Below are 13,201 nucleotides of genomic sequence, written 5' to 3'. Positions count from 1 at the left end.
GCTGGTTTGCCCACCGAGCATTCCCTTCCCTGCTTTTTTCTGGTGACAGCAACACCCCCCCCCCCCCGGCTTTGGAGGGACTGTTCCTGCCCACAGCGTGATTCTCAGGTGAGGCTGAAGGCTGACTCAGGGATGGTCAGGTTGCCTATCCAGAAATCCAGGTTCCATCCCCTGGTCCAAGAAGTGAGCCAAGACCTGGATGTCCTCTCCTGGGAGGGAGAGAAAGCGAGAAGCTCACCATCTCCCCCAGGGTCACACCCTGACACTGTACTCCTTCTGGAGCAATCAGTCCCTGAGTCCCCCCTGCCCTGCAGAGGAAGCCTGTCTGTGGTAGGAAATAATGAAGCCAACATTCAAACAGATGCCAGATTGAAAGATAGAGCCCCAGAGTCAGGGAGACAGGTCACCCTGTGAACCCCTGGGCCCAGCACTGCCCAGGCCTGACCTCCCTACTAGAGGCACCACGCTGACTGAGGCCTGTGTCGCTCGCACCCCATAGGCCCTGGCTTACTGTAGCAGCTCAGGGAAACACTGCGCTCTAATTAGAGACTGAGAAGCCCTGCAGGGGAGAAACCTGTTTAACCTTCTGGAACTCATCACTTCTTAAACCTACTGGACCAGGAAGCCCTTTTTCTGTGCAAACAGCTTAATGACCAGGGAGAAAGAGAAAGGGCGGTCCAGGTGATGGCTCAGCACAGGCGTGAAGGTGATACTTGCAACACCAAACTCATCTAGAAAATGGGGCTTCAAGGGGGCTGTTTGAAACCAGGCAGAGAAGGACCCAAATCCCCAGACCTTCCTGTCCGTCGGAGGGCTCAGCTCCTGAGGGACAGCTGAGTCCACGCGGGGCCAGTTGCACAAATGACTTCGAGTCACGTCCTGTTGTTTTATCTATAAAAATTCTGCCTTGGAGACAGATCCACTTTTTAAACACAGGATGGTTTTATCTGCTTGGCCTGTTTACTGCTTCATGCCAAGAAGGCTTTCTAAAGTCCCAGATGCCTTGAACTAACCCCAAGGAAGGGGGACTCAGGGTGGCCACACTCAGTGGATTTTTTTCTTCTCCTTCAAAAATGGAAATGAAAGAACCAAATTAAATTTGGTTCTGCAAATTAAATTTTCTGGTTATAAAGAGGCTTTTGAACCCCTGTAAGTCATCGTTTTGTTTTTCTGGTTCCCACCTCCCACCCCCAGCAATTCCCACAGGGCATTTGAGAATCAAAGAATATTACCCCATAAAAACAAAACCAGGGGCCATAGTGCCAGAGATGTGCAGGGACATGGGGGCCACAGATTGTGGCATTAGGGTGGGAGTGGGGGGAAGGGCGGCTTGAGGTGGCATTGGTAGCGTCTACCCTTCATTGGAGCCTAAGGAAAAAGCCTCGGACTTGGTATCTACAGAGCAGCTGCAGGAAGAGGCCTGGGCCTAAGGTGACCGCAACCTTTGCAACCTCTTTGATGTCTGGGAACATTACGCTTCCTGGTTTTGCAACTGCAGATAATTTACTGGGAGCACACTCTTCAGAGCTGGCGGGGAAGGGTCTGGCTGATGCGGACGCTGAGCTTCCAGCCAGGAGAAGTGGATCAGCACCCAGCGACACCCATGCCTGCACTCCGCTCGGGGACGGGGCCCAGGCGGGAAGTTCTGGCAGTGAGAATTAGGTACGTCGTCAAGCCTCCCCAAGAAATGTGGTATCATAAAGACACCTGCGCCCTGGGATCTGGGCACAGGGAACCACCAAGTCTCAGGAAAAAGTGGAGTTAGGCCAAGTAGCCCAGATGACCTTGGGATTCGCCTCAGGGCCTTTGCACTTGCCAATGCCTTCACTAAGGACGCCCTTTCCCTGTCACATGACTGGCTGCTTCTCAGACATCACCTTCCCCGAGACGCGCCCCCACCTGCTGCGCTCAGCCCCTCTTGGCTTCCTTTTCCTCTGTGGCACTTGCTACTCATTGTTGTTTCTCATCTGTCCCCCCAAAAAGGATATCAGGGATTTGGGGCGTCTTTCCGCTGCTCCCACCTCAGGGCCTGACAGAGGGTTACACAGTAGGAACTAAATAAATATATGTGAGTGAACCACTGAACAAGCCAAATCCCAGTGCTGCCAGGTACGAGGGTCACCTCTCAAGCCTGTGGTCGGAGGGGTGACCCGGGGCTGCACCCCAGACATGGGCCCTGAGCTGCTTATCACGCGCACTCGCTCATATCAGTCATGGCCATGTGGGCTGCACTTTCTATTTCTTTTTTTTAAAAAATATGGTTTTATTAATTTCAGAGAGAGAAAGGAGAGGGAGAGAGACAAACATCAGTGATGAGAGAGTCATTGATCAGCTGCCCCCGGCACACCCCTCACTGGGGATCGAGCCCACAACCCGGGCATGTGCCCTGACCGGGAATCCAACCGGGCCTCCTGGTTCATAGTGCGATGCTCAACCCCTACACCACACTAGCCAGGCAATGCACTTTCTACCTCTTGACCCAGCTCTACTCCCATTTTCTCAGAATTTTCTACTTCAGACTCCCAAGAGAATGACTCTGACAAGTCTGGCTAGTTGTCTTGCTCTAAGCCATGTCATGGATCACTCTGGCCAGCTTGAAATGGTGGCCCTCAGGTGACCTTCTCTAGCATAATTATCTCTGTCCCAGGAGGGGACTAGGTTGCTTATGGGGGGAACCCATGTTCATCGCCTGCCCTGCCCAAGCCTACATGAGTACTTCACACAAGACCCCAGCAAGGCAGCACTACTGTTACGCCTGTTTCCCAGGTGAGGAAATGACTTGGAGACTGACATCATGCCGTCTGCATTCATATTTGACTTCATTACTTTCTTGTAGTGCAACCTTGGAAAAATTGCTTACTCTCTCTGAACCTCAGTTGCCTCATCTGTAAAATGGGTACGACAATAATGACTTCAAAAGAATTGTGAAGATTAAATGGGGTCATGAAGACAACATGCCTGGAGACCTAGAGTATTAGCTATGTTGATGATAATGTCTGCAAGTGTGTTTTCCTTCACAGAAAAAGTGCTTGACATCGCAGCTTGCACACACACTAAGCAGTAGGTAAAATGGGAAAAGTTGGCTTTTAGGGTTTGTGTCCCTGGGACTCATGGTCTGGAAGCATGAACCCTTGAGGGAGAAAAGGAAACCACACTTGAATACTTGAACATGTGGCCTTTCTAGTCTCTATCCAACTGTCAAGGCCGCTTTGTCACTTGATCTCCCCAGTGAGGTGGGGCTGCGTGATGAGCCATCACTCAGCACCTTGGTGACAGGGTGCCAGTGACAATCCCAGCTCCTGATTCTGAGTCAGACAGAAACCAAGACGTCTGTCAGGGAGTTCACTCAGCGAGTATTTGTTGAGTGTCTACTGAATACTAGATACTATTCTGGGCTCTGTTTATAGCAGTGAACAAGCAGACCAAGATCTGTGCCCACGTTGCAGAGGGGGAGAGCCAGTAAACAATAAACATGGAGCTAGATGACATTTCAGGTGGTGAAATGTGTTACAGACAAAAGGAGAACATGAGGGCCAGGAGGATAGGAAAGGCAGGCTGGGGAGACAGAGATTTTTGGTAGGGTGGCCAAAGAAGGCTGCAATGGTGAAATGATATTTGAGCAGAGACTTGCAGGAGATAAAGGGGGGAGCCATGTGGATATAGGCAGATGAACCTTCCAGGCAGCTGGAACAGCAAGTGCAAAGGCCCTGAGGTGGGTATTTAACTACAAGGCAGAAACTAGGACCAAGGTGATGCTTCTTGCTTTACCCAGAAGAGTCCTTTTGTGTAGAATTGTCAGATATAAAATACAGGATGCCCAGTTAAATTCTAATTTCAGATAAACAATGACTAATTTGTAAATATAAGTATATCCCAAATTGCGTGGGACATACTTATCCCCAAAATTAGTCATTGTTTATCTGAAATTCCAATTTAACTGGGTGCCCTATATTTTTATTTGCTAATTCTGGCAACCTTACTCAGTGGTCATCATGTGAGCTCTGGAAATCAAAGCTGCTGGCCAGCTTTATGGAGAGGTGTGGCTGGAAGGAGCAAGGGACTCAGAATCAGGTTGCCCAGGCTCTGAAGGCTGGGGCTCCCTCCCTTGGCTATGTGTCTTTGCCATGTTCTTTGACCTCTGTGCATCCATCTCTCCTTCTGTGAAATGGGAGACATAGCATCTAATATTGGGACTGCTAGATCATTCAAGATAACCTGCAGCGACTCTGCATCAGTTAGTTGTGTCATTCCTGCTACTGCTTATCAATCTTCCCATCCTGTGTCAGATGAGCTCAAATCTGTTCTTCCCAAATCCTTTTTTTTACATGAGTACAGACTGACCTATATAGTGAGGGTGTCCAAAGGTGGAGGCAATAAAGATAAAACCCGAAGTAGAAGAAAGATAAAGATAATACCCTTTTCTTTTCCAAAGAAAAGGGTATTAACACAGAGAGGCAAGAGAAGAGAGGGCCCGATTTTGTGGGCTCTGGTAGGCTGTCTTCTCAACCCTCACTCAGTGGTCCTTGAATAGTGAATTAAGTGGAAATTCATGAAGGGCACCAACCTTGGTGCTTTTTTGGTTCGGGTCAGGGTAGGCAGGAATCCTCCAAACCCAGCAAAGCCCTCCATAAGGCCAGGGAAAACCAGTTTCGTGGAATCTGACTGGTAGATGAGTTTCCTTTGGTCTAAGGGTTCAAAAACAAATTGAGTTATTTGCCAACAAATACACATTGAAAGCTGTCAGGCACCAACCCAGATTTCCAGCTTCTCTTAAAAATTAGAACTATCAGGTGACATTGGCATCAAATTCCTGGAGGGCAGCACCCATGGGCAGTGGTATCCAGTCCACCCTGGTCCCTACCTCTATCTTCTCTGGGCCTCCTGTCCCTCGCCACCTGTCATTGTGTCAGTGCTCATGGTCCCTATTAGTGGAATTAGGAAGGAGGTAAATATTCATTGGGCCTCCCATCATGGGCCCTGCATCTCTGTATTTATGTTACCTGACTGGTGCCTGTAGGTACTTTAAGTGTATAAAGAAGGAATTGAAGAGGAGCTCAGAGGTACTCCAGGCATTTATCAATGCTGATGAGGCACCCATTCTGTGTGCTAGGCCTCTGCTGGGCCTGGGAAATACAGACAGGACCAAGACAAACTCTCCCTTTTGGTGTAGCCCAGGCCATAAGGACTCAGGCCCTTGGACCAGACAGCCTGCCTTAGAGTTCTGATTTCACCACGCAGTCACCTACACTGGCTGTGAGCAGGCTCTCTCAAGTGTGTGTGTCTCAGTTTCCTTATCTGTAAAATGGGGATCATAATAATGAGCATCTTATAGGGCCGTCACTTGAAATAGCTGGCAGATAGCTAAGGTTCCTTTGGAGCCTCAAACAATTGGCTGTTAATTCAGGAATGTAGAGCCTTGCCCTTCCACAGCCGGTCCTCAGATCAGCAGCGTCTGCACCCCTGGACCTGGGGAAAAGTGCAGAATTGCAGACCCCTCTCAACCAGCTGTCTGTGTGGGAAGCTGCATTCTGATAGCTCCCAGGAATTTACCTGCATAGTTAGGATGGAGAAGTGTTGCCTTAGGATCAAGCAAATGGGAAAAGGTCTTCTCCCAGATCACTAAACTAGCAGATGGTTACGAGCCTGGGCTGTGACTTGGAATAATGGTTTCATCACAGATGAGTTGTGTGACTTTGAGCAAGTCACTCTCAGAACCGCAGTCTCCTTTTCTGTGGCCTGAGAAGCAGAACAGGCTCCTTCATGTTGGAGAGTGATGTGGGCTGAGGCGGTGCGGGGCTTCGCAGGTGCCTGGTGGACAGGAAATGCTTCAGACTTGTCAGCCATTCTCATTCATGCCTGGGAAGGGGGAAAGGGCTCCCCCCAAAGCTGAACCAAGAGTAGTGATGCTCGAAATCAAGACAGATTTCCTCCAGTCAAGGAAGAAATAACAGTAGTAAACAAAACTGCAGCTTCTCCAAGCTGTATGGGAGACCCTGCAAATCCTGCCTTGGCCATTAGCTTGCTCTGGAGTGTGTGTGTGTCCGTCTATCTGTGTTTTCCATATGGAACTGTGGCTACTGCCACGTGTAATTAAGACTGATAGAAGCTGTTTAGTATCTTACTCCTCTGTTTAAAAAATTGTGCAAAGAAAGCCCCAGAGTGAGCAAGTGATGAGTCTGTATCTCCAGTACAAGGGAAGATTTGCCTGGAGAGCAACATTTCATTACAGGTATGCTAAAACGATTTCCTCTCCAGGGTGCATCTCTGCAGGCAAGGATTTTAAAGTCTGTGCATGAGAAGGCTCTTGGCCTCCTCTTCCCTGCTGGGGTCTGAGGCCCAGGTCATCAGGCCTTGGCCAGGTGGGTGGACAGGGAACAGCCCTCAGGCCGCCTCAGCTGTGTGTCATGGCCCTGGGGAGCCCCAGGCCAGCCGAGCTTCCTCCAGGCAGATGGTAGAAGAGTTCTGCCGATGAAGATGAGGTCCCTACCTCGCGCTGAATGTGCATGTCAGCAGAATTCTTTCCTTCTTTTTATTGCCTTTGAGACATATGCTGACTTGGTCAAAATCGCTTAGGCAAGATGTGACTGATGATGTATGAAATGAAAACTCCTTGCCCAGTGCCGGGAGGCCAGTGAGCGAGGGGTGCGGACACTCTGCCAGGGCGGGCCAGACACAATAACACCCCTCACATTTCCAGGCCATCATTCATCCAGGGGAGCGGGCCCCAGGTGTGGAGCAGACTGGGGCAGATCCGGTTACGGCCTAGGAGTCCAGCGCTGGGTGCCTGGGCTTGGGGAACCACAACTGGGGGGTGGGTGGGTGGGTGGGAGGCTGGCTGCTGGGGGAAATGGGATAGGCCCTGGGGAGTTCCTGGGCCCTGGATGGCATGGGGGAGGAGTGGCTGGGGGGACAATGAGAGCATGGAATATAAGGATTTTCCTTTCACTCTCAATACCACTCTCTGCTCTGCTTGCTTGTGTGCTGGATCTCTCAGTCAGGATAAATTTGCTTTTCTTTGCTTGGCCAAAAAGAAGACCATCATGAAACTTCTGTTGTTGTTTTTAAACTTAGGAGGCTTTCCTGTTAACATATTTTCCTTTTCATCCAGATGGTAACTAACATTTATCAAGTGCTTTCTCTGGGCCACAGGCACCTTGCAAAGTCCTTACGTGAATTGAATTAACTTCTGAATACTCCTGGCAACCCTACGAGAGAGGCAGTATTAGGGCCCCACTTATACACAGAGGTTAAATCCTTGGTACACAATTGTAAGTGGCATGGCTGGAGTGTGAAACCAGGAGGGCAGGCTGCTGCTTCCCACCCTAGACTTTCGCTAAACAATCGTGAAGCCTTTGCTGGTGGCCTCAGCTCTCAGAGCAGCATCTGATGTAATCCCCGCCAGATATTTCCTGCCTGCATGTTTGCATTCATTCATTCATTTATTCAGCAAGCAAGCAAGCAAGCAAGCAAGCATTCACTGAGGGCCTGGTGTTGTCTTGGGGACTCCTTTGGGGGAGAAAGCAGGAAAAATAAAGAACCCAACCCTCCCCCAGCATGGATCACAGGAAAGGTAAGGTCAAAGAGGGGGCTGTGGGAGTTCAGAAGGAACCTTCTCTCTTCCAGGTCTTGGGTATGGAAAGCATGTTGCCTCTTCATCTTGCATGAGAAAAGACGGCCTCCAGAGGAAGGATGGTGGGACAGGGGTCTGGGAGATGCCTTAGCCTGACACCTGTACAGCCAGCCCTCATCCACCGTGCTCCTAGGTATTGGCTCTGCTTACTACTGTTCATTCAGCAGGTACTTATGAGCACCTGCTGTGTGCCAGGCTCCGGTGGGCTCCGTGAGATGCCCGGAGGGGTAGACTATTACCCTTCCTTCAGGGCCTTCCCAGGACCAAGGGGGGGGGGCAGGACAGATGCTGACCAATCAGCTGTCATATGCAAATTGGCAGCACTAGTACCTGCCCCTCCCACCCCAGCCTCATTTGCTCCTTAAAATCTCCCCCAGAGATTTGAGAGTAGATTCAAAATCAGAGGAGGCTGCTGCAGGGGAGTAGCGTTTTAGGCTTTGAGAGAAGCAAGCGCCTTCACCCCAGCTGGAGCTGGAGGTGGCCGGGCAGTGGCAGCAGCTTTGCCCCTGGAAGGCCAGCCATGGGAGGCACTGGCAGCTCCCCGCAGCCCAGTTTCTGCCGCTCCCTCTGCAGGGCTGTGCACTTGCTGGTTACTCTGCCTGGGATGCCTTCCCTGGGAAAGCTTTCTCTTTCTCATTCCCCCAGGACTCAGGCCAGTGGCATCTCTTCCAGGAGATCCTGTTGCCACCTCCCGCCATGTCACCTTGTTTATTTCATGCTGTCACTTATCACAGGCTGAAATGGTCTGGGCTGCACACTCTACAGTGGACACCGACGCCAGCCAGCACTCCTCCGCCTGCCTCAGTAGGCCCCCCAGTACACACTGCCTTTCCCTCTGGTCTTTCCCCCTTGACCCTCCTGCATGTCCCGCTCCCCTGGCTCCAGCAGTTAAGCACACCGCACCCTTCCCTGAGAGAATCCATGGACAAGCACAGCCTCCTGTCCTACCCCAAACTGCACTTGAAGTCCCTACTTTGTGTTCCTGGCCTGAAAGCCAGCTCTGTGAGGAGGCCACTGTGTGGGCTCACTCACTGCTGCACCCTGCAGCCAAGCACTGTGCCTGGCACCAGGATGGTCCACATGACTTTCAGGGTCCAGTACAAAATGAAAGCGGGAGCCCTTTGTTCATAGATTATTAAGGCCCGGCCGGGCGTGGCCTAGGATCCAGGTGATCAGGGTTCGATTCCCAGTCAGGGCACATGCCTGGGTTGCGGGCTGCAGCCGATCAATGACTCTCTCATCATTGATGTTTCTATCTCTCTCTCTCCCTCTCCTTTCCTCTCTCTGAAATCAATAAAGATATATTAAAAAAAAAAAAATTGTGATATGGCAATAGCAGAGCATAAAGTTCAGTGTGGGGCCCTTCTGAGTTTGGGGTCTGGGCACCTACACAGGTTGTACAGTCACAAAGCCCGCCATGCTTGTCACCCAGGAAGTACTCAACAAACCTGTGCTGAGGGAAAGAGTGAATGGATGAAGGGCAGGTGGAGGGGCTTTCAGAGTGCCTTGACTGACAGGTGGGCCAAAGCCCAGCCCTGGGCACTGGATTCAGGGTCCCTTCTCAGTCTGGGCAGGCCTGTGCAACAGAGCCTGCCTGTGTGATATGAATGGCTAGGACCTGCAGCCTTGAATTCTTGCCTGGCTTCTGGCCTCTCCTGTGTCCATCCATGTGGGCCCTCAGGCTGCCATCTTTTCCAAAAGTCCCAAAGGGATTCCTGGCAGAAGCACCTATGCTCCAGAAAAGCTAGAAGACCAGGTTCCTTTGCACCAGCTCTTGGAGCTTTCTCCTGCCCCAAAGTGAGGCTTAGCCAGACCACCCTCCCAAAGGAAAGCCCATCTTCAAATTCAGCCCTTCGCCTTTCATCCCAGTGCCCCAACCCGACACTGGTTTGTGGGTTTGTTTCTGTGGGGCAGCCCCAGGAGGGAAGGAGGCATAGAGAAACATCCACCCCATGTGTCTTACTGCCACTCTGGGCAGTTATTTTGATCCTATATTTATAGATGAAGAAGCCAAGGCTCTGAAGAGCAGTAATTCACTTACGGTCCCACAGCAGGTTCCGAGTTGTCTGGGGAGCTTGTACCCATGCCCCGTGTGTACTGGGCTCTGAGTGGGTGGATCTCTATATTGTTTGTGGGATGAACAAATGAGGGGAGGGAAGAAGGGAGGCGAGGAGCTGCTGTCTGTCCAGTGAGGTCCGAGGTGAACTAGATGCAAACTGGCTGCCAGGCAGGGGCGGATGGGGAAGGTCACAGTGATGGGCTGGGGTACCTGTCTCAGGCTGAGGAGTGGCTGGAAATAAACAGAGCCCAAAGTGGGAGGAGGTGGGAGGAATTCTCCAGCTCACACGATTTCATTTATTCACTTAACAAACAATTGTGCAGCCACAGTGGCTACCAGGCCCTAGGTTCAAGGTACTGTGGGTACAGGGCAACCAAGGAAAGTGCAGCCTGGGCCCCAGAGTGGTTCATTTCCAGTGGGGGAGACAAGACAAAGAAAGCATGAATAACTCAGTAACTGCAGCTACTGAGAGGAGTGAAAATAGAACAAGTGTGTGGGAATGAGGTGGGGAAGTGACCTATGCTGGTCTCTGGGAGGGGTGGGCTCCTGAGTGGCACCTGGAGGTGGAGGAGGGCTGGCCAGCCTCATACTTCTGAAGGTAGTGCAAAGGCAAACTGGTGACAAGTTGGAGAAACACCGAGGGGTCAGAGTGGCTGGAGTACATGGGGGCAGAGCGTCAAAGGGGCTGTGGGTCCCCTCCTTCGGGGAGCCTTCTCAGATTCCCGCGCAATTTCCACACTCCCCCAGCTTCTTCCACACGGTCCGAGTCCCACCGGTCCCTCTCAGGCCACCTTCCTGTCCGGACTGCCAGTGCGGGGAGGGGAGGGCCCGCGTGGATTCTTTCCTCCGCACCCTGGTGGCGCCCGGCCGGGCGCTGGGCACCCCGTGGGCACTCGGTAAATATTTGTAGAGCGCTCAAGAAGGAATGAATGAACCCATTGGGCGCAGCTGGGGGGAGGGCGGGGCCGAGGGCAGGTGGGAGGCCGCGGGCGCGGGAGGGGCCCCTGGAAGCCCGTCCTCCTCCTCCTCCCAGGCCCCAGCGCGTACCGCTCTGGGCTCCCGAGGCGGCCTTTCGTGCGACCAAGGGCACGCAGGCCCTGGAAAGAGACCGGGGGCCCCTGCTCTCGACGCTGGAGTTCGAAAAAGGGTAGTTCGCCGCCGCCCGAGGGCCAGAGCGCGAGAGGAGCGGGAAAAGGAGCGCTCGCCTGCGCGCCGCCCGCCGCCTCCCCGCCTCGCCAGCCGCCCCGCCGCCTCGCTCTGCGCTCCTAGGGTTGCTGGCTGCTCCTCCCACCCGCGTCCTCCTCCTTGCTCGCTCGGTCGCTCGCTCGAGCTGGTTTCTTAGCCCTGCGGTGCGTCCGGGCGATTACGGGGCGAGGGGCCCCGGGGCCAGCGCCGAGCCGGGGGTGGGCGTCCGGGCAGAGAGCAGCGGGCCGGGGAGAGGCCATGTCCGGCGCGGGCGCCGCGGGGCCCGTCTGCAGCAAGTGACCCGGCGGCGTGCACCGCCGCCTGCCCCCCTCCGCCACCTGGGGCGGCGCGGGCCCGGGTGCCGGGTGCCAGGAGCCCGCGTTGCGCGTAGAGCCGGCGCGATGCACGTGCGCTCGCTGCGCGCCGCGGCGCCCCACAGCTTCGTGGCGCTCTGGGCGCCCCTGTTCCTGCTGCGCTCCGCCCTGGCCGACTTCAGCCTGGACAACGAGGTGCACTCGAGCTTCATCCACAGGAGCCTCCGCAGCCAGGAGCGGCGGGAGATGCAGCGCGAGATCCTCTCCATCTTGGGCTTGCCCCATCGCCCGCGCCCCCACCTCCAGGGCAAGCACAACTCGGCGCCCATGTTCATGCTGGACCTGTACAATGCCATGGCGGTGGAGGAGGGCGGCGGGCCCGACGGCCAGGGCTTCTCCTACCCCTACAAGGCGGTCTTCAGCACCCAGGGCCCCCCTCTGGCCAGCCTACAAGATAGCCACTTCCTCACCGACGCCGACATGGTTATGAGCTTCGTCAACCTCGGTGAGTGAGGGCAGGAGGGAGGGGGTGACCGTCTCGGTCAGAAGGCGCTTCGGAACAGGGAGGAGGGGGCCGCTTCTTACATCCAGTCCACCCATCGTCCCACTCGGGCCGTTTGCAAAACCGTAGTGCCTGGCCAAGGCTCTCCTACCCCCAGGTCCTTGAGGACCCCACGCTGTGCGCGCCCCAGGTAGGGCGAGCCAGGCTCATTTGGCCTGTGGGAGCTTTGGGGAGGGAAGGACTAGTCCTGAGACCCCTCCGGGTTAAGTTGGCGGCCGCCCCTCTGGGGCTGGAGGCGCCGGGCCGGCCGCGGCTCAGTTCAAAGCGCGGGGCTCGGTCATGTGAGCCGTGCCGGGCCGGCGCGTCCCGCGCTACCTGGATTTAAAGGGCCCGGCTCCGCGAAGCTGCCTTCCCGCCCTTTCTGGGCTCCGCTCAGCCCTACCTGGCCCTGGCATCGCGGGCGTCGCGCCCCCGTCCCCGCCTGGGCTAGCACTACCCTACCTGTCCGTTCGCGGTGCGCCCGCCCTAGCGTGCCGCGCGCCCCGAGCGCCTCGGGGGGCCCCCCTCCCGGCTGCCGGGCGCCCCCTCGCTCTCAGCTCTCCGGACTGGAGCTGGGGAAGAAACGTTGCCATTGCGAGCTTTCTATTTTAAATATTTAATGATAGGTCCCGGGCGGGCAGAATCCATTTTCAGCGTTTATCACATGTGGCGTGCAAACCACGGCTTTTGGCGATTGGGTGGCGCGGGATGGATCTCGGAGCAGACGCCGCCCGGGGCGGCTCGGGCGCTGCTCGGAGCCGGAGCCCCGAGGCCGCTGCGGGGCGCCGCCTCCTCCCTCTGCACGCAGACTCACCAGACTTACTCAAACTAACCCCCGGCAGCGCTCTGTAGGCTGACGGTCAAATATTTGGTTTCCGAGATAACACGCCCCGATAGCGCTGTTTCCTGCGCGGCTTTCATTCTGCATGTGTAACTTGCTGCGAAAATCCGAACCAAGTCAGGACAGCAAACTCACGCCCACGGGCGCCGTGTCAGCCTGGAAACAGTGATACTCAAGCGCCCCCCCGGCACTGGGGGCGTGGATGGAGGGCGCAGGGAGGCAAGGATCAGCCTTAATGCTTCCCCCTTTAGATAAGGTACCGGGGTTCCCCGGATGCCATTGTCTGCCCTTAATCATAGCCAAAAATCAAACAGTGAAACGAGTGTCAGCGAGCAAGGGGTGGGAGGTTTAGATGCCAAAATAACTTCAAGAAAGTTTAAGTTATACTAAGCAGCCTGTTAGAATGAGGCAGCTCCATATGTCCTGATTTAGGACAATCTCCAAGATGTATGAGGTGGAAAAAAGCAAGGTGCAGATCAACGAGGTTACATATGTGCTTGTATATCATCCCTTCCCACTGGAAGAAGACACCAGGAGCTGGAAATGGACTTTACTGGGGGCTGGATGGGCAAGGCTGGGGCTGGGGCTGGGGCTGGAGCTGGGGCTTAGGGAGTGGAAGCTGGAGTCTGAT

At 54.4% G+C, this 13,201-nt stretch overlaps 1 protein-coding gene across 1 annotated transcript in view; it reads left to right on the top strand.

Moving 5' to 3' along the window:
• Positions 1-11,156: 11,156 nt before the first annotated feature.
• The window catches only part of BMP7 (bone morphogenetic protein 7), a 76,332-nt gene continuing 74,287 nt past the window's right edge, over positions 11,157-13,201 (top strand). Inside the window, exon 1 of the mRNA XM_016203170.2 lies at positions 11,157-11,693. Coding sequence (XP_016058656.2) covers positions 11,276-11,693 — 418 coding nt within the window. The 5' untranslated portion in view covers positions 11,157-11,275. The remainder of the gene's footprint in view (positions 11,694-13,201) is intronic.

The sequence above is a fragment of the Miniopterus natalensis genome, chromosome 7 (genome assembly GCF_054644295.1).
Source record: "Miniopterus natalensis isolate mMinNat1 chromosome 7, mMinNat1.hap1, whole genome shotgun sequence".
NCBI lineage: Eukaryota > Metazoa > Chordata > Mammalia > Chiroptera > Miniopteridae > Miniopterus > Miniopterus natalensis.
This window is presented reverse-complemented; position numbering and strand designations above follow the sequence as displayed.